Source organism: Rhineura floridana, chromosome 8 (assembly GCF_030035675.1).
Source record: "Rhineura floridana isolate rRhiFlo1 chromosome 8, rRhiFlo1.hap2, whole genome shotgun sequence".
NCBI lineage: Eukaryota > Metazoa > Chordata > Lepidosauria > Squamata > Rhineuridae > Rhineura > Rhineura floridana.
In genome coordinates, this window is record NC_084487.1 from 49,807,976 (window position 1) to 49,830,259 (window position 22,284).

Below are 22,284 nucleotides of genomic sequence, written 5' to 3' on the forward strand. Positions count from 1 at the left end.
GGAGTTGGTGGTACTGCTTGGCAGTGGCTCCGCTCCTACTTGGTGGACCGTCTGCAGAAGGTAGGGCTTGGGAAACATTGTTCGATACCCTGGACTCTCCATTGTGGAGTCCCGCAGGGATCGGTTCTGTCCCCTATGCTTTTTAACATCTACATGAAGCCACTGGGTGCGGTCATCAGGAGTTTTGGAGTGCGTTGCCACCAGTATGCTGATGACACGCAACTCTATTTCTCCTTTTCATCTTCATCAGGTGAGGCTGTTAATGTGCTGAACCGTTGCCTGGCCGCGATAATGGACTGGATGAGAGCTAATAAACTGAGGCTCAATCCTGACAAGACTGAGACGCTGTTGGTGAGTGCCTTCTCCGCCCAGATGGTGGATGTTCAACCTGTTCCGGATGGGGTTACACTCCCCCTGAAGGAACAGGTTCGTAGCTTGGGGGTTCTTTTCGATCCATTCCTGTCTCTCGAGGCTCAGGTGGCCTCGGTGGCACGGAATGCGTTCTATCACCTTCGGTTGGTAGCCCAGCTACGTCCCTATCTGGAAAGCGACGACCTCGCTTCATTTGTGCATGCTCTGGTAACCTCTAGATTGGATTACTGCAATGCGCTCTACGTGGGGCTGCCTTTGAAGACAGTTCGGAAACTACAGCTAGTGCAAAACGCAGCTGCTAGACTGTTGACGAGGACCAGGCGGTCCGCACATATAACACCTGTCCTGGCTCGTTTGCACTGGCTACCTATTTGTTTCCGGGCTAAATTCAAAGTGCTAGTTTTGACTTATAAAGCCTTACACGGCGCGGGACCACAATACCTAGCGGAACGCCTCTCCCGATATGAACCTACCCGCTTGCTACGTTCAACATCAAAGGCCCTCCTCCGAGTCCCGACCCACAGAGAGTCTCGGAGGGTTGTAACAAGATCTAGGGCCTTTTCAGTAGTGGCCTCCGAATTATGGAACAGTCTCCCCGATGAGGTATGCCTGGTGCCTACACTTTTATCTTTTCGGCGCCAGGTTAAACCCTTTTTATTCTCCCAGGCATTTTAACTTAATTTATTTTTTAGCTTTCAATTTATACCAGGCTGTTTTACTGTTTAATATGTATGCTTTTACTGACCTTTGTAATTTTATTGTATTTTACTCTATGTTGTGCACCGCCTTGACAGCCTTTTGGCTGTGGGCGGTATAGAAATCGAAATAAAATAATAAATAAATAAATAAAAGAGCCTTCTGTCTGCTGTCTTGGGGGGGGGAGAACCCTCAGTCTTTTCTGCTCTACCTTCTCAGATGAATTGCCCACAATCTATGAAGACCAGGGTGGGGAGCCTTTATCAGTCTGAGGTCCGCATTCCCATCTGGGCAACTTGGCAGAGGCCATATGCCAGTGGTGGGCAGGGTCAAAGGCAAAAGTGGGCAGAACAATGAATGCCAATTTTACCTTTGTGCAGTAGGCTACTTTTGACACACACTCACACACCCCTCTCTAGCCTCCATCCAGACAAGTAAGCAGTTTTATCAGAGCTGAATAATGTATTCCACTCAGGCAAAATCATTCAAGGAGGGTGCACACCAGGTGGTAAAGGGCATGATGGTGGAGGAGGTGTGGCCCGGGGAGAGTCTCGAGGGCAAACAGAGAGGCCTGGAGGGCCACATTTGGCCCCCGGGCCTGAGGGTCCCCATTCTTGATGTAGACAAACTGAAAAGAAAGAGAGGGAAGGAAATCCTCTCTGTTAACTCTGCTGCTATAGGTACTTCTACTGTGGGGAAGTGGAGGAAATATATGGCTATGAACTTTTCATTATTAGGTGTTTACTCTAAAATTGCCACACTAGTCACTTATTCATGATACTCCAGATTCCCTGGGTCCTGTGCTGTGGGAGAAGACAGTTCCAGCCAAGTCAAAATGCATCCCTTCCTGTTAAAACTCTTGCTGGTGAAACAATTTATTTTACCCTCACTGCATTCTATCACACAGCCTCAAACTTCCTTTGTGTCTCCTGAGAACATCTCAAAGTGTTGTGGAACTTGGCTTGGACATGGGGTGGTTAAAAGAAACAAGGTTTTATGAATTCAGATTAAACATTTACTAAAAGGTAATAAAACAATAGTCTTAGGAAAAAGATTTAACATGGTATTGATTATAGCAAACCAGACTATCCCTCCAATGGAGCACATGTACAGTCAAATAAACATAGGTTTAGACACCAGTTCTTCTTTTTACCACTGTTTGTTCCTTTGTCCAAGATCACACCTTGATCTGAATACTAAAACAAGACATTGGCAGATATAGCCCGGGGCTATGTGATTCAAGTGTCTCACAACCAACAAATTCAAGTTTGAGGATCTTAAATCCCAGATACAGACAGTGCCTACATGCAAACCATCCCATCTTCAATGAATTTACCACTCTCCAGTTAGAACTCTGTACAGGTCGGGTTTAACAAATTAACCCCATAATCCCTCAAAAATGTATATACAAAATGTATACTTTTATATAACAGTCCATTTCCTCCACACAAGGCATCTACAGGATGTTGCCATCAACTTGTTGTCCTGCTGTGTTCTTCCTTTGCCTCCATCTTTGTTCAGGTTGTAGAAAAACTGACCTTTTAAAAACAAATAAAGCAGCAATACAATCTCTGTAGATATAGAACAACTTAGGGTGCAATCCAACTCGTATTTACGCCAGGCTGAGGGGAGTTGGATGTGGTGGACCCTTGGCTGAGCTGGCAGGGTCCCAGGTCCACTGGGCTCCACCAGTAGAAGCCCCTCACCATGGTTTAGCCATGGCAGAGCCGGGATCCTGCTGGCTCAGCCAAGGGGTCCGTTGGGGAAGCCTAGCCTGGTGGAAGGGGTGCTGGTGGAAGCCGGTGTAAGGCCTGAAAAAGGGATGTTCTGGGGATGTGTCAGAGGAGGGGCTGAGGAGGGCTTATACAACATCCAACTCCCATTTGGAGCGCTCCTGGAGGCCCCAATCCAGACCCAAGTTATGTTGAGAAAAAGTTGGGTCTAAGAAAATAATTATAATGGAAGTCAATGAGGAGCACTTACTCACTTGTAGGAGTATTTGTGAGAGTTGCCTTTTTCTTTTCTGCTCATGCACACAGCTCCCTAAAATATATAGTGCTTAAATGACAAAGTGTTTTAGTGCAAATTAAAAGAAAAAACATCTTTCTAATTGGCATCAATCTAGCACCACATTAATTTTATTTTTTGCTAATATTTAATTTGCTCCAAAACAATTTAGAAACTGAAATAATTGCCCAATAGCACTATTATTATTATTTATTTATTACATTTATATCCCACCTTTCCTTCAAGGAGCTCAAAGTGTCACATATGGTTCTCCTCCCTCTCCATTTTATCCTCACAACAACCCTGTGAGGTAGATAAGGCTGAGAGGCTGTGATTGGCCCAAGGTCACCCAGCAAGCTTCATGGCAGAGTGGGGATTTGAACCCTGGTCTCCCAGGTCCTAGTCCAGCACTCTGACCACTACTCTGACCATAAAAAAGCACTTTAATGCAAAAAGGTTAAAATGAGAGGCTGGGATGAATTGTTCCTTCCTTATCCACACAGCGGTGTCATAACCACTAATGTGGGTGAACCATAGCGGGATGTACACACACAAACAGTTGCAAAGCCCCCCCCCAAAAAAAGCCCATTACAATTCTGCATGTCGCTTACAGCAAAAGAGCAACAAACTGAGTAAGGCAGGACAGATAAAATAAGACCAGTCTGAAAGCACCTCAGAACTCTCTTCTTTGCCACTGATAGGGCAATGACAGCAGTATAGCAAGGAAAAATCCCCTCTCCAGCACATTCTCCCTTTTCGTGGAGACTTGCAGGCCACACTGAGAACTGCTACCATGCTGCCCAGGGGTACTTCCAGACTGTCATCCTTCTGTGTGCATCTCTGACACATTTGAGTAGATGCTGGTATATGCCCTTTGTGCAATAAGAGTGCACCTTCATAACCCACTGCAAAAAAAAAAAAAAAAGAGTGGGTGCATTGTGATAAATAGCAACTGATAAACAGTGCTCGTGCAACAAATCCACTTTTTGCAACAAGAAAAGTGGCAGAAAACTACAGTGGGAAGTACAGGATAAAACTTTATGGTGACATCATATAACCTCTTCACTAATTGTGTGAAAAGTGACCCAAGTAAGTGCAGCACTGAGCCACTCGGTTCTTGTATATTTGTGGCCTAGAACAGATCTTGCCATGGATCTTGTACATTTCATATGGACTTTGTACAGCTCATATGGTTCCTTGATTTTCATGTATGAGAACTCTGGCATGTCCGATAACACTGATGTGCAGGCAACATGCCAGGGTAGTCCGGAGAATGGCAGTGAGGCACATAGAAGCCTCCACTGCCCTGGACTGCCTCCTGTGCACTGAGAGAGGAGAGGAGAAACAGTACTCTGAGCCCTTCAGAAGTTCCCCCCCGGCTCTCCAGTGAAGAATCATACCAGTAATTTCATGGCTGTGGTGGCTGGCTTGAGAATATTTTATTTTATTTTGAATAAATTTATTTCATAACTTTGATTTAAATGAATTAAACTGCTGGATAGATTTTTTTCTGTTTCATATTGCACTAGGTATACCCTTAGACTCTCCTCCATAAGTACTACTATATTTCTGTCGATACATGTGGTTGAGGTATGGTTGCATTACAGATTTTCCTGTTGCCTGTATAGTTTCTGGGCTGGTAGAATCCACCTTTCTGCTCTAGAGCAGCCTTTCCCAACCAGTGTGCCTCCAGATGTTGTTGGACTACAACTCCCATCTTCCTGACCATTGGCAATGCTAGCTGAGGCTGATGGGAGTTGTGGTCCAACAACATCTGGAGGCACACTGGTTGGGAAAGACTGCTCTAGAGAATATTACAAAAGTAGCTACAATGTGAAGAGATGACTGTCAAAGCTACTCTCAGCATTGAAACTAGCTGTTGCATAACCATGTGTAATACACTAAGAATACTAAGGGGAGTCGCAGGAAGAGAAAAAAAATAACATTAAATTTGTGAAAGACCATGTGTAGAGTGCATTAAAGTTAATTGGCTGTCAGAGTAGTGAGCACTGCATTACCCTTGTAAAAGAACTTAATTTACTGACTTGTAATTAGAGGGAATAGTCTTGCTACAGTGAAGTTAGCCATTCATTTGATTAAATTCTCAAAATCATCTCTCTCCTCCTCTCACAGGAGGGCAATGAGGATGATCAGGAGACTGGAAACAAAGCCCTAGCAGGAGAGACTGAAAGAACTGGGCCTGTTTAGCCTTGAGAAGAGAAGGCTGAGGGGAGAGATGATCGCACTCTTCAAGTACTTGAAAGGTTGCCACACAGAGGAGGGCCAGGATCTCTTCTAGATCATCCCAGAGTGCAGGACACGAAATAATGGGCTTAATTTACATGAAACCAGATTTCAGCTGAATATCAGAAAAAACTTCCTAACTGTTAGAGCGGTACAACAATGGAACCAATTACCTAGGGAGGTGGTGGGCTCTTCAAAAAGTGGATTCAAGAAGCACCTAGACAGCCACTGGTTGTGTATGCGTTAAGTTGGATTCCTGCATTCAGAAGAGAGTTGGACTCAATGGTCTTATAGGCCCCTTCCAACTCTATTACTCTATGATACTATGAATGGAAGTCCAGAGCAGTTAAAACCAATGGATGTTTCATACACTCATTCTTTTCAGCCTTTAGGTGGATTTCGCCCCTTCTTTGAACTGTAATTATGAATTTGTTTGTTTTGCTTATTAGTAACAAGACAAGGTGTATAGCCCTGAGAATGACATATTGAGGGCAACAGGTGAGGGGTGCACTCATATATGCATGTTTGATTTCAGGACTGTTAAAACTATAGCACTCTTTGATGGGGCCATTCCAGTAGAAATGGTAGTTGAAGTTATGATACTGTGTGTCAGCAAGATGCCTTATTACTTCTGTTTAGAGCAAATGGAACACTAACCTGTGGGCTGCATCCAGCTCATGGTGTCAGCCTGCACTAGTGGCCCTACCCAGCATTGGATCCATCTTTGTCACTAGAGGCCCAGGTGACCTCAGTGGCTAGGAGTGCCTTTTACCAGCTTCGGCTGGTAAGACAGCTGCTGCCATTTCTGGACCAGGATAGACTAACCACTGTTGTCCATGCACTGGCAACCTCCAGGCTGGATTACTGTAATGCACTCTGTGTGGGGCTACCTTTGAGGTTGGTCCCGAACATGCAGCTGGTGCGGCAGCAAGACTGCTCACTGGGGCAGGGTATCACCAACATGTCACCCCGCTGCTGAAAGGATTGCACTGGCTAGCTATTAGCTACCTGGCTAAGTTCAAGGTTCTAGTTTTGGTGTACAAAGCCCTATACAGCCCTATACCTGAAAGACCGTCTTATCCCTTATATACCCAGTCGATCACTGCACTCTGCAGGCGACGGCTTCCTGCAGGTACCATTTTATCAGGAGGTCCGTTCTGCGCAACATAGAAAATTGACCTTTAATGTAGTGGCACCTACCCTTTGGAATTCCCTCCCCTTAAATATTAAACAGGCACCATCCCTGTTATCTTTTCAGCACCTACTGAAGACCTTTCTCTTTCAATAAGTACAGACCTTATCCCAGTCTGCATCTGTGTTGGAATTGCTTTAATATGTTTTTTAACCTTTTTTTAAAAATAGATGTTTTTAAACCTTTTTTAAAAAAATGTTTTTAAAGATGTTTTGTTTTAATATGTTTTTAATGGTTGTTTTGTTTTAATGTATTTTAAAGTCTGTTTTTATGATGTGTTAAAATGTTTTTAGTGTTTTTGTTTGGCACCCTGGGCTCCTACTGAGAGAAAGGGTGGGATATAAATCTAGTAAATTGGAAACTAATTGGGAAAGGAATTGGATTTTTTTTATTTGATTGATTTTTCTATCCACAAACTCTGAAAAGGCCTCATGCTGAGCTGCACACATTGGGAATATCAGAAATTAGGACTGAGTTACAGCCTAGGTGGCCAGTCAGCCACTTAGCTGACTGTAGCATACACAGCAATATTTCTATTCCTCCAGGGCTGATTTTACACTTTATCATCAAATACTCAAGAAAAAGAAGAAAAAATAACCATTGATTGCAAGTATAGTGAGTGTTTTAAAAGACTAAAGGATAACTTGGGGTAGCCGTTTTTTCAGATCACTTTATCTCTTTATTTCACCCTGTAGCAATAAGCACCCAATCCTACTTTACTCATTATAAAAACTGCAGAATAAACAAACTCTTACTTCTTATTGCAGGCAAACAAACATGGTTTTTTATTGCTGGCTGGGTAGAGAATACAGCTGAAACTGAAATGGTAAAGCAGACCAAGGGGTGGTGTCTAACTCTAGCTCCTAATACAAAGTTCTAATATTTAACTTTTCAAGGGTCACTTATTCACTGAATTTTTCATAGAGTCCTATTCTTAGATTGTTCCTGTTCTTAAAACAAACTATCATTCTTTAGATAGAGGTTGTCATTGTCTGTCATATCACAAATTAAAAAGAAGGCAATTTCCTCAAAAAATCTGGGGGGGGCATGAAGCACAGATCTAGGGATGGTGCCCCCATTAACCCCTCCCTGTGGCTATAGGGCCAGCTCCACTCCTTCTGCCATTGCTGGAACCTAGTTAGCCAAACACAAAGGAATGGCACACCTTCCTTTCTTTCATACTATTTCCACCTCGCCAGTGGAAGTGAATTTGCTGCAACATTCAGTCACCATTACCCAGCAGCTGGTCACAATCAGGTGACAGACACAGAGCCCAGAATATGTGGATACACATGTTGGTCATTACTGATTCTATAATAAATAAATAAAATCTTATTTGTGAGTCGCCTATCTGGCCAAATTAACGGCCACTCTACCCAGTTTACTGCTTTTCCCCTCACTTCACAACATACTTTCTGTGTTTGTATGAAAGAGAGGGCAAGAGCAAGAGCAAGAGAGAGAGCATGCATGCTGAAACTGCTCCACCACCTTTTGTTGAGCCATTGGGGAGGAGCGGAAGAGTGAGAGAAGGAAAGCAGGAATGATGGAGGGTGGATGGGTGGAAAGGGGGGAAAGCTGAGGAAGTTGCAGAAAAAGAGAGAGCGACAAGGGGGTGGCAGAAAGAGAGGGAGGGAGAGAGGAAAAGGTTGCTCCACCCACTTTTGGATCTGCCCACTGTGTACCCCCCTCCATTGAAAAAGTGGGTCCTCACCCTTGCTCTAAATCCAGTTACTTTATTAGATAGAGGTCACCATCAATATATATATATAATACACAACGATTTATCACTTTGGTTATTGATATTTATCTGGGATGTTATGGAAACAAATGAAGATTTGGGAGTGAGCCATAGAAGTTCACCCTGTGTTCCTTCAGTCAACCTCTGACACAGCAGAAGGACAAAAGCTGATTTAGTATAACCTGATGAAAATTCCAGTACCTAGGATGTTTCATTAATCACTGTAGATAGAATAAGAGACTAGATCAGACCATAAGAGGTATTTTTCAGTGATTTCAGCCCTTCATATTAATTGGACAAGTAACATGGAACTGTAGTTTGTGCGTAAGACTAGATGATACTTCTGTTTTCGCTGATACAGACTGCCTCTGTGCCCACAGAACAAACCTCGTTGCTATGATTTTCAGACTGGTAAGACAATGATAGCAACACGTACCTTTCCCAGGAGCTGTGAGGATTAATTAGTTGCTGCTTGTAAAGTGCTTTGCAGATGAAAAGAGCTCAATATTATTAAAACAAGGCACACTGAAATATCCTGTGGGGAGTAATCTGGCACTAGCAGGGTTGCACTGATGACCTCATAGGTCGTCTGCATCACTTTAGTGCTTATAAAAAGAAGCCAACATTTCCAGGGAGTGAATCAAAATTACATCAGTGGTTCCATTAGCTTGACAGTTTGAAGACAACTGATCTTCAGCCTTGAGGGCAAAGGTAATCACCTAAAGAAGCTAGGCAAGGAAGATATGATACACAACTGGCTGTGAAGCCTGTCAATTGATGTCCTCCTTCAAGTAAAAATAGGATTGGCAGCAAGTTATCTCTAGCAATTCTACAGCCTGAAACCTTGCATTTACCTCCAAAACGAATATATTATGGTATTGTAAATGTAAATGTGATAAGGATACCAGGCTCAGAATGACCTTGAGTGTGATAGCTGGTGAGAGGGAAGTCCTGCCTTCACACAGCCTTCTTCCACCTATTCCCTACTCTTTAGATACTTTTGGCAAAAGGTTGGCGGCAGGTTCTTGTGGAAAACTGATAGGCGATGGACATAGGCTTCAGCATAATCTAAATGTTAGACTCCAACCCTGCTCATTTTAAATGGACTAGCAGAGGATACTGATACTCTATTGCTATTGAACATGTAATTCTGGGGTAGAACATTAGTGTAATTATGCCTTGGGTATCCTCTTTTTTACCATTGTCATTTAAATCCTTTTTCCTGCTCTTATGAAACTTATAAAGGCTACAGTCCAAGAGTTTTCTCCAGTCATCACTAGAGTTAAAGCAACAAATCCAGTTAATGAATTTTAGATTGAGATTGAGTAAGAGATAGGGGGAGGGGGGCATAATTCAATGTTAGAGTACATATATTGCATGCAGAATGTCCTGGGTTCAAGTCCTGACATCTCCAGTTACAAGAAGCTCAGGTAGCCAGGCTGAGAAAAGACCTCTGGCAGAAACCCTGGAGAGTTTCTCTCACTCAGAATAGCCAGTGGTGGGCTAGATGGTCCAACAGTCTGTTTCAGCATAAGACAGCTTCCTACGTTCAACATGAACAGTGCTCTGATCAAGGAGGGGAGGAAATAAATGGCCTATGAAAGAGTAGTGGTATGACTTCTGGGCTCCGTGCTTTACAGATATGTTGTTGAACATTTTCTGTTTTGTCTCTTTTCAGGGAGTGCAAGAGCTGAAGATGAGGCCCAGACCAGAGTGCTATTCTTCAAAGTTCTGGCTTATGCTGGCAGTCTTGGCAACAACAGGTGGTGGGGCCTGGGCCCAAAAGAACCACCCCAGCATTGGCATTGCTGTCATCTTGGTGGGCACCTCTGACGAAGTAGCTATCACAGATGCCCACAAGAAAGATGACTTCCATCACCTCTCTCTCACGCCTCGTGTGGAATTGGTGGCCATGAATGAGACAGATCCCAAGAGCATCATCACCCGCATCTGTGATATCATGTCTGACAGGAGGGTTCAAGGTGTGGTGTTTGCTGATGACACTGACCAGGAAGCCATTGCCCAGATCCTGGACTTCATTTCTGCCCAGACCCTCACACCCATCCTAGGTATCCATGGAGGCTCTTCCATGATCATGGCAGACAAGGTAAATGATAGATTCTTCCCATCCAGACCATGAGAGTGGAGTTTGGACATTTGCCTCTTCATTCACAAATGTATTCTGTTTGTTGAGGTTGCCTCAGGATTTGATGGGTTTGCCTAAAAGATTATGCAGCTATTTGTAATAAAAGATCTTGCAGCAAGGAGCATCTTGTGCTTGGCAGGAGGAGCAAGCTGTCCTGCTTTGCTTTCTGTCAATTGTGAAACCATTATAAAAGGTTATTACCAGTGGCAGCTGGTGGCTCCTGGTCAGTGGGGAAGTGGAATCTGCTCTGGGTTTTAATCCAAACTTTCAAGGAGCTGTCCAAGGATTTAGTTCAAACTTTCAAGGAGCTGTCCAAAGTGCCGAAGCACCTTGGACAGCTCCTTGAAAGTTCGCACTAAAAGAGTGGATTCCACCACCCCACTGACATGGAGTCATCAGCTGCGACTGGTTATTACCAAATATCAGGCCAGCAGAATTGTGTCTCTGTACTTAGCTCTGTGGCAGTGGCTGAAAAACCCTTAGGACAGTGTGTGGTGAGTAGTCCATCTGCAATGGCCTTACATTGTTGAAATTTTGCCCAGCAGGTTTGCCTTATGGTGCCATATCATATCTGGTGATGGCAGCTATTGCCACTGTTGATACCATGGGACAGGACATTGTGATGTTGCAGCAATCATTATGTCCCAACTTAAGCATTCATTTGCCAATGCTATGGCTCTCAAAATTAGGCTGTCAGAGAATTAAGTACGTGTAACATGCCTGAATTTCAGCCGTGGAGAAGTTGTTGATCAACTGGAAATATTGAAAACAAAGGCCTTTTTCTGTTGTTCAGAAGAATGCATGAGGACCTAACCTGGATAGAGTATGTGTGTGCACTGGCTCCACCTCCAACAGCCTTGACTGTGCACCCTGCCCTCTCTTCTCCTGATGTGCAAAGGTCTGGAGGGGGACTCTAAGTGTCTTCAGTTGAACATGGTTACAATCTCCTCCTGCAGAAGGTCAGGAGAGGATGGGGTGGGTTTGGAGCACATGCATGCCAGCGTCCCCTACCCAGTTTGTGCCCTCACATGTTTTTATTTTATTTTATTTTATTTAAAAGCAATTATATACTACTTAATATTTCAAAAACCTCTTTTGAACACCTGGAGAGGGCTGCACTAAATCAGAGAAAGGAGTGAGTATATAGATCCTATAGGCCCATGACTTTTCCCTACACACCCATAAGAAGCCTTGCTTATTTTATTTTTCTTCAAGAGAAACATTAAGAAGCCAGGATGATCAAATATGAAACATCTTGAATATTCTGGAGAGCCCACCAAAGACCACAGGAAAAAGTATTCTGACGTTTTACAAAACTGTCAGGGACCAACCACTAATAAAACCAGCTTGAATGCGAAATATTCATTAATTATAAAAGATGTAAAAAGAAATATAGAAAAATTGAATAGGTTTCATCTAACTAGCCCTCATTGTTTTAGGGATGTTTAATGGTTTTTTAAATATCAAAATAACCCAGACCATCGACGTGTATTGTTTATCTCAGGAGCTATGAACAGTTTGCTTCTGCTTTGTAGATGAGAATAAAAATGTGTTCTCGGAGAATCATAGACCTGGAAGGGCCCAAGATGACCTTGCTAGTTCTTGGCCCAGACAATCGACATATTGCAGATATCCGTCTATATAATTCACCATGTGTCATAAACACAGAGCAAGTACGCTATAGAAAGAAGCCTGTTCATGGCCATTTTATAGCCATTAATTCTTGTACCCAGTCTGCTTTAATACGTGTAGCTCCCTGTTTTACTGTGTTATCCCCCTCCCCCAATTCATTTGTAGAGTACTATCACTGTATCTAAGCTGGAAAGGTCAATCTCCTTATAATGTGAGTTCTCAATTCCTGTACACGTCTGTTGGTCTTCTGTATATCTGGCCTGCTATGAATAGATCCTTCTAGAATATGGATGATGGGAAATGATATACCATACCAATGCTATGTACACAGAAACTATGTTTCTTTGTCCCTACTAGCAATGCCCTGCCTAATACATCTAAGACATTCACTGTCTCTGTTCCTCTTTCTCTTCCAGTTGATGAGTTTCCTGCTGATAATGAAAATGCTAACTGATTAGGTTCCTCCAGATTGGTGGTGTTTTTCTGGGTGTATTCTGCAACATGTTCTTGACACAATAATAGTGTATTAGTTGTGGATTTATTCTGCTTTATTAGTTGTTCTTGATGCTTCTCCAATGCTACCCCATGATTGCTGTCCAGAAGGGCTATAGCACAACAAAAGAGGGACGTGAAAAGTTATGGGTTTTCAGCAGAAAGTTACAGTATATGTACTGACTGGAAACGAAGCAGTATGACTGCCCCGAAACTTTTCCAGGTACAAACAGTATTAAAAGGGCTTGACTGTGCTGATAGCATCATGAACACGTATCATAATATAAAGCACATTTGGAGGGGCCCTTTGCCTCCAGCACAATGTCATAGGACCCATTTATATATTCAGCAAAATCAAGCGGCGAAGCGTTTCTGGATTGCCCCACTTCATGCTACTAGTGGGGAGAGTTGGATGTTTGCATTCTACCCTATGGGGGGAATTTCCCTGCAGATAGAAGCATTGAAGAAGACAGTACCATTGTCAGGAAGAAGGCTAGGTTGAATACTTCTCTTTGACATGCTAGTTTTGTATGTGCAGGAAGTTTATAATGATGGGGAACAGTCAAATTGGTGATTCCTGCACCTGCAGCCTGGAGCAGTAAAAGCGTTAACATTTGATTTTGCTAAGTGTATAAACTGGGCCTTATTGGTTTGTATTACTGAATATCATTACACAATGGGACACTGAAGATAGCTGAGAGTTGGAGGGGGCCACACTACTTTGGGCTGAACGTCTGAGAGAGGTTGGGTATTAATTTATTTAATTTATGACACTGGCAGCTCTAAGGACAGACTCCTGGGGTTGTTTCTTTCCATTGGGAGATGACAAGCCCAAGAAGACATTGAAAGAGGTGACATATGCAGCTGTTCTGTCTCATAGTAATGATCAACGTATAAGATCATGTCAGTATCATTTCTGGGTTAAGCACTCATGGACATGAGTAGAGTTATGTCCCACCAGGTTACAAAAAGACCTAGTGGGGCACAGTCTCCTTCTCTCTCCACCAGGACACACAGTGAACTGGTTGGGCAGTGAGCATCGTCTTCCCTCTTCTCCCCACCTAGAACTGCACTGCAGCAGTTTCTGTGGTTGATGGAAGCCCCTCCTGGCCACTGAAGCTGCCACAAGTATGTGACTGGCAGGACATCATAACATGGAGCCTGCTGTTTCAGTCAATTATATGAAAAATTTAGAAGGTTTGGATTCACAGGTTCAAGGATTCTTGACAGTTGTGTATTATGGAGCCTTTACATTGCCACAGTATTGCAAGACAGCTTTTAGGCTTTCTCCAATAAGGCATGCATATTGTCCAAGAGTACTCTGCCATATATATTATCATAGTGCATACTCCAGGGAAATCATGTTGGATATATTCCCTCATTAAAGGGACCCCAGAGGAAACGTCTCTGTCTGTCTTTGTGAATGTAAACTATCACTCTCATATTTTGTGTTGCCTGATAATTTTGATGAAGAATACTAGTAGGGGACAGGCTATTCCATCTCCATCTTCCTTTCAAGCCACTAACATTTGTCAGAGAAAATATGTCTTCTTTTAAATGAAGTAAACTAAATGAATGTAGTGTAGTACTGAAGATGCAAGCTCCATGCTAATCTTGTGTATACTCTACCAAATGATTTATAAAATACTGATTTCCTGATCAACAAAGTCTTGTGGCACTGTAAAGATTAAATACTTATTACGGCATAATCTTTATCTAGTCCACAAAAGTTTACACCATGCTAAATTTGTTAGTCTTTAAGGTGCTTCAAGACTCTTGACTGTTTTTGCTGCAACACACTAATATGGCTAACTACCCTTTTGGGAGTTGCACAGTAATTTCATAATGCATACTTTTGTATAACCCAGCAAGTACACTTTCACATTTAGAATGTAGTAAATATATAGCGAATGTAGCAGATGTCACTTGGCATTACATGCTTGTACATTTTTTCAGAACAAAAACTTCAGAAGCAGAGACAGGAAGCAGAACATGAAACAAGCAAACACTTTAAAACACAAAGTTGGGTGTTGAAATTACATACATATGGGCTATGTAGTACTGCAGACACAAAGACGAAACTACACCAGGGCAGGCATGCACTAGAATGAATCATATAGTTGAGGGTGGGCTAGGCAAGGGGCTAACATAGAAAAGATGTCTAATTTTTCTAGTGTTATTTAGGATGAAATTGTAAAATGGTAATTTTTATCTTCAAGGTAATGAGTGTTTCTTATAAAATGGTGATTTTTATCTTCAAGGTAATGAGTGTCTCTTCAAGGTAATGAGTGTCTCCTGTGATGCTGCTGAACTCACTTAGATTCAGTGGAGATTATATGCAGTGGCATTTGCTTTTAATTTTTTATTAAATTTATGCTGTGTATTATGAATTGGTCAGATCTCCATGTGGCTCTAAATCACTGCTCTTCAACCTTGGGTTCTCAGATGTTGTGGGGCTACAATTCCCATCAACCCCAGCCAGCTTAGCCAATGGCCAGGGATGATGTAAGTTGTAGTCCAACAACATCTGGGCTCCTGCCTGGAGGAAGGGTGCGATATAAATCAAATAATAAATAAATATCTGAGGATCCAAGGTTGAAGAACAGTGCTCTAAGTAATACCACAGAAGACCTCAGTGATGTGCAAGTGTGAGAAAGAAAATATATTGTTATAGGATTGGGGGTTGGTCTGGATGATGTCTTTGGGTCCCCTCCAACCCTGTAATTCTGTATCTGGAAGTTTGGGATCTGCAGTGGAAGAAACCAGCTGAACTGGTCAAACCAGTTCCTTTGTTAGGATAATGGATCTGACCCAAGTCTGTAGAGTGCCCTCATTAAAATGGCTAAAGACTTAGTCAAGAGCAGTTGTGATGCTATAGGAACAAATGGCCAGTTATTTTTTTTAGGGGGGTAGGTCCTCCCTCCTCGCCAGACTAGGCCAGGAGGTAGCCTGTACTGTATTTTTTTTAGTTAGCCTGATCTGGGAGCTGGAAAGAGAGAGAGTCTCGTTGTCTGTGCAGAATTCAAAGCAGCTGTGGCTTTGGGGAGCCTCCCTAGAAACCTGATGGGGAAGCAAGATTTGTTGATGCTGTGAGCCTCTTCCATCTTATGCTCAGGTTGTATATATGTATAATTAAAACACATATCATATAGGCACCACATTCTCAGTCACCTTCATTCCAAGCAAAGTGAACCCTGGGTAAGTGCTGGGACCCATGGAAGTCTCTCACTGCTCAGAGATTGGGGTATGGGCACCAGTATGAACATACAAAAGGCTCCCTGCCAGTTAAAGATGGGATGGGTATATCAAAGGCTGGGAAAGTTCAGCTGTCCTTCAATACCCCAGCAACAACATTCAGAGAATAATTATCAAGACAACATTAATATGATTGGACTGAATGCAAATGTCTGACCTCTTAAAAACACACATTTACTACACTATGGGATACAGAATTGGAAGGCTAGCATGAAACTCTGCACAACCACAGCTTCAGATACTATGATGGCCCAACACCCTTTATGTTCTGGAACATAAAGGACACTGAGAATGGGACAGCCAGGGAGGAGGAGGAGCCTCTTTTGTACACCATTTTGGGAAGCAGCAGCTGAACAGCCTTATCTCCAGCTCCCACAGTGCATTGTCGTGGATTCTGACAATGAACTCACACTATGTGCTCTGCTCTGTTGCATGCCTACCTGCCTGCTGAGCTCTGCAATCAATCAACAGCTGTGATTGCAGGTACTGGGTGGACTGTAACCAAGTCAGTCGGTAACCAAGCCTAAGTATGTGTGACCGGAATAATCACATATTCTTTCCCTGTTTACCCCGCCTCCACTTTCCTCCTCTTCCTCTATCATTTTCTTTGTCATTATTATAGTTATAATCCCCTCAGGGCAGGATCATGTTCTCTTGTATTCTGTAAAGCACTGTGCACCTCAATGGTACAATAATAACAGCAATAACTATTGCCTGCCCCCTTGCCAGGGCCGGCGCCAGGCATGACTGGGCCCTTGGGCACCAGCCTGCCCTGGGTCTGCAGCACCATAGCCCAACACCCCCCATACAAATGGCACGGGGCTAATAAGCCTGCCCATGTGCCTCACCTACCTCTTGTGTCATGTGAATGACATGCGCACATAGTGTTCATGCCTGCCATCAACCAAGTTGGTGGTGGAGGTGTTAGTCCCTGAGGGAAGTCTCCACCACCATCTTGGGTGATGGCAGGCAGGCATACACAGTGTGCATGGCATTTACACTGATGAGAGAGGTAGGTGGAGCATGCGTGCAGCCTTATTGAAGCCTGCACTATCTGCCTGGGAGCTCCCTCTCTGCAATCCACTGCAGGGTTGGGTTGTAGGACCCAATGCTGCTGCAGATCATGGAATGGGAATGCCACCCTCCCACCCTAAGGAGTGGCCCTTCAGGGGTGCCTCTGGGCTGCAGGGGCCCTCAGCCAGGACCCAACCTGGTTGCCCTCTGACACTGGTCTTGACCCTTGCTACCACTGCCTCCACCTGCAGCTGCTACTGCAACAGAGAAAGCACTCCAAAGTCATGTGCTTGAGATGGAAAAGGCACAACCTGTTGTGCCCATGGCTGCCAGGAAGTACTTTCCAGAACACAGTGGTGGGGAACCTGTGGTCCTCCAGATGTTGTTGGACTCCAACTCCCATCATCCCTGACCATGCTGGCTGAAATGATGCAGAAATGGTGCCGCCCCCCCATTATGTTCAGCACTTGCTGCATCATTGAGTCATATATTCTTGCCTCCATCTTCCATCCATGCTTCCATCCATGGTGTCTACAGGAGCACATTGATCTACCCTGCTGTATGGCAGGTCTGGCCCTTGCAGAAATAGCTGTAGAGCTCAGCTCATATACTGTATGCTTGAATTAGAATTAAGAAATGCACTTGTTTTTTTCTTCATCACTTTGTTCCCTATGAGAGTTCCTAGTGCCTTTGTCAGATGTATGATGGTCATAAATTCAGAAGGGTGCAGCTTCCCCACAACTGGAAAAGTTGCATCTGTTCTTCCTGTCATAGATTCATAGAATAATAGAGTCGGAAGGGGCCTATAAGGCCACTGAGTCCAACCCCCTGCTCCATATGTCAACATCTCTGTCATGTACTAAAAACACAGTGCCTCTTCCGGGGGGAAGGCAAAACTCTTACCTGTGGAGGAGGAAGGGATGGCAGCTTCCAGCTCTTTTTTTTCTAAATGAGGTATTGAGGTACATGGGAGGGCAGGATAGGGGGAGTTTTTGTTTATCTTTGCTTGGGCTGTAATCTACTGTTTTCTTTCTCAGGAGGCCTGGTGATGTGGAAAAGATGGATATACAATGCCAAATCTGGACCATCAGCTGTAGACAAAGAAGTGGTGTGGTGGTAAGAAACAGCTGCCACCACTGAGCAGGGACCCCAGTAGGTACTGCATGACAGTGTTGGAGGTGCAAGGTAGTGAAGTCAGTGCCATGCAGGCATATGGTTTTTGACTGACCAACAGCAGCCAGGTGTGGCTAATCAGCAGCTGTGTGCCTACATGGTGATGACCACTATCCCTGCCTTCAATGTTACCAAACAACACTTGCCAATAAAGGGCTGGAATCCCCCCCAGAGCACACACACACACACCTTGGTTGCTGCTCACCCATTGATTAATATTGCACTACCCTTGACTGCCACTGCAGACTTTCAACTGTTGCCCCCACTGTCACAGAATTGGAGAGAAAGAAAGATGCACTCTTACTGCAGAAGCATCTCATGTTTTCAGGCTATTAAGTATCTGGTTGGGTTTATTTATTTATTTTTATGTATTTATTATTTGATTTATATCCCGCCCTTCCTCCCAGCAGGAGCCCAGGGCGGCAAACAGAAATGCTAAAAATACTTTAAAACATCACAAAAACAGACCTTAAAATACATTAAAACAAAATGTTAATTTAATAATAAAAAAAAGCTTTAAAAACATTTTTTTAAAAGGGTTAATAGAATCATAGAATAGTAGAGTTTGAAGGGGCTTATAAGGCCATCAAGTCCAACCCCCTAAGCAATGCAGGATTCCAAATCAAAGCATTCCCAACAGATGGCTGTCCAGCTGCCTCTTGAATGCCTCCAGTGTCGGAGAGCCCACTACCTCTCTAGGTAATTGGTTCCATTGTTGTATGGCTCTAACAGTTAGGAAGTTTTTCCTGATGTCCAGTCGAAATCTGGCTTCCTGCAACTTGAGCCCATTATTCTGTGTCCTGCACTCTGGGACAATCGAGAAGAGATCCTGGCCCTCCTCTATGTGACAACCTTTCATGTACTTGGAAGAGTGCTATCATATCTCCCCTCAGTCTTCTCTTCTCCAGGCTAAACATGCCCAGTTCTTTCAGTCTCTCCTCATAGCTAAACATGCCCAGTTCTTTCAGTCTCTCCTCATATTATTTAAAACATTAAAAATATTATTAAAAATATTAAAAAGCAATTATTCAGATAAGTAAAAGAACTGAGGGTCAGAGAAGGATACAATCAACTCCATAAATATATAAGAAGTTTAAGTGGAAAATGTCACAATGTTTTCCCTTGCTTCTTATCACCTACTGGAATCTTAAAAGAGATTTTTAAGGCTTCGCTAAGCAGACATCCTGGCTTGATCAGCATTGTCTCAGTTTACAGCATCAAAGGGTCCATCTGATGGGAGTTTTATGGCATTGATAATATAGCCGGATTCCCTCACCCCTGCTTTTGTTTCATCCTATATCTGGTGTGGAAGACCTTCGTTCTCCTGATTGTGAGTGAAGCCCACAGAGGAGAGAAAAGGCTATAGACCATGAGTAGGGATCCTGTGGCCCTCCGGATGTTGTATTTCTCATACCTGTATCAGTCCCAGCCAACATGGCTAACAGCCAAGGCTGATGGGAGTTATAATCCAGCAACTTCTGAAGCACCACAGTTTGCCCATCCTTGCAGAGGGTATAGGAAACGGGGTTGTGACAAAAACGTCATGGAAAATGTGGGTTTTGAAAGGGTGTGTGAAGGAAGTAAGGCAGGCGGCATTGCACAGATGTTCTGGGAGGCAGTTCCAAGCATTCTGGACACCAAAGGATAACAGGCAGAGTTTTTTGAGGGAGCAGGTGATCTTTAGTGGTAGAATAAAGTGGAAGTACAAAAGTTGACAGGAAAATATCTGGAGCTAAGAGCAGAGAGATGCAGGAGGCAAGGCACAAGGCAGGTAGAAGTCTTTGAAGGTAAGGATGAGGCTGGCTTCCACTGTAGTGGAAAGAAAAGCACCTCACAGCCTGCTTGTTGGCAACCACTGCTGCTGCCACAGCCTGCTTTTGCTGGTAGGAAGTGCCTGAGATACAAGTGGCATGATTTCTTTCTGTCTTAGGCAACAGGCTACTGGATGGTCCATTCCTCAACAGGAGGAGAGGGGAAGGGAGAAGGAGGAGGTGGCAGTGAAGTAGGATAGCCAGTGGGGAAGCATATCAGCATTGGATTCATTGATATGCTACACAACGAAGGAAGATAAGAAGCTGTCCTATAACCAAACCAGACAATTGCTCCACCTTGCTTAGTACTGCCTATCATGACTGGCAGCAGCTGTCCACAGTTTCAGACAGGGTACTTTCTCAGCCCCATCTGGGGATGCTGAGGACTGAACCTGGAACCTTCTGAACGCAAAGCAGATGCTCTACCACTGAACTACACCCCGTCCCTACAGTTCCCTACAGACTTATGTTCATTAAATTGAGAGCTCAAAGTGTGTTTGCAATTCTGTGAACCTTTTTGATGCCTGCCTACCCACCTATGTCCAGCAGAAGGGGATTAGGGCCTTGCAGGTGGGCAGGCTCAGTATTTCACATCATGTCAATTGGCAGGAATATAAAAAGAAAGCAAGGCAATAATGAGCCTCATCTCAAGTTTCCTTTTCAGTGGCATTCAGCCTGACCTGTTTGATCTCCACTGTTCACTTCTGAGAACAGTGAACTCATAAAGCAGACTTGAACATGCCTACAAGTCATGTTTGAATGTTTAAGGCCATGATCAATAAGCAGAATGAGTCGTGAGCCAATATAAGGCAAACCTCAGAGGATCATGACTGTACTCATCGCTAACTGCAACTTCCTGCCCTGAGAGAAAGAGAATGCAGAAAAATATGGGTGACTATATATGATTCTGGCAGTTTCTCCTCTCTCTTCAAGCCAACTGTGAGAAGGCTTGCTAGATCTAAAGGGATCCTTTTTATTTTCTAGAAAAGTATAAATGAGTGGTTGGCCAACTGATTTTCACTCACAATGCAGCAGTAGCTCATAGGCTACCAGTTGCCCACCTCAAGCATAAGATTTTTTCCTTAGTCTTTTACATTGACTTGGAAATTAAGGAAATGCAGTCATTTGTGTTTGTGCATCTCTGTGTCTTGCGAACTGCAGTTCTCTCACAAATGTATATCTATGAACACCTCTCTCTCTTAGCAGCTTGGGTTAAGCATGAATCTTTTTTTATTATTATTATTTTTTATTCAAATTTTCAAAAACAAAACAAAACAAACATAATTAAACAATAAAATAAAATGTTGACTTCCGATTTGTCGCAGATCAGTTATAGGTCTACAATATATAACAAACCTGTCTCTTAAATTATATTACAAAATCACTTTCCTCCAGTAGTTATCTTAATTAATCATCAAATCTCATAAACATTACTTTATTCTTTCCACAAAAAGTCAAAGAGAGGTTTCAATTCCTTGAGAAATATATCTATCAATTTTTCTCCAAATAAACATGTCGATTAATCCATCTCATCAAATCTGTTAGGTCCAATAATTTCAATAGCCATTCTTCCATTATCAATGTTAATTCCATCTTCCATCTTCAATAATCCTGTTAAGTCCAGTAATTTCAGTAGCCATTCTTCCATTATCAATATCCCATAATAATCTTGCTGTCATAGCCATAGTCATATAATAAGAGTCTGATGGGAATTTCCTTTATCACAAATATTTCCTTGCCATCAATTCTGAATGTGTTGCTGAAATATTGTTGTAAAGTCATATCTCTGTTCTTCTTTTTTACGAAATGCACTGGCACATCTCTTGAGAGTTTTTCCATTGTCACATATCTGTAATTAATTCCATAGATTTTTTCTATGTCAAGCTCCATCACATCATTCCAGTCCAGAAATTTATCCAAGACATTGATAGCTTTATCTCTAATATCTTCATTAATTTCTTCAGAGACAACGTTGAATTCCAAACAGTAAATTTTATCTCTAATATCCATAAACTCCAAGTCTTTTTCCAGTTCCACATTTGTTCCAATCTCCAGGGCTTGCATCTTCCCTTTAATTTTTCTTTTTTCATCTTCTAATGCTTGTCCAGTTGTATCTCTGATCTCATCAACCTCCTCTCTCACAAGATCCCCTATTTCTTTAAGCTCCTGCTTCATTTTGCCAAATTCAATTTTCATCTCCTGTCTACCCTGTCTCAGGGTTTGTTTCGTTATCTCAATCTCATCCATTATTTTCTGAAGCATAGTTACTTCCAGGATCTCAGCCACTTTCTTGATTGCCATTCTTAAAACCACGAAGAAGAAGAAAAGCCACTTCTTATTCCAGCAACAATTGGGTTAATATTCCAAGCCTGATGACATCACAGTGTAGACAGCACAGCCTGCCTTATCTCTTATATGTTCAGGAATGCAAAACAAATTTAGTTCACAGCATCAAAACAGTTAGTGGCATCGTGAACAAGCAGATTCGTCAAAATGAAATAGACCAAAAAAA

The 22,284-nt window shown here is 42.9% G+C and overlaps 1 protein-coding gene across 1 annotated transcript in view; it reads left to right on the plus strand.

Moving 5' to 3' along the window:
- Positions 1–22,284, plus strand: part of GRIN2B (glutamate ionotropic receptor NMDA type subunit 2B) — a 326,614-nt gene that overhangs the window by 24,727 nt on the left and 279,603 nt on the right. Inside the window, exon 2 of the mRNA XM_061582819.1 lies at positions 9,928–10,356. Within this exon, the coding sequence (XP_061438803.1) occupies positions 9,928–10,356 (429 nt within the window). The remainder of the gene's footprint in view (positions 1–9,927; positions 10,357–22,284) is intronic.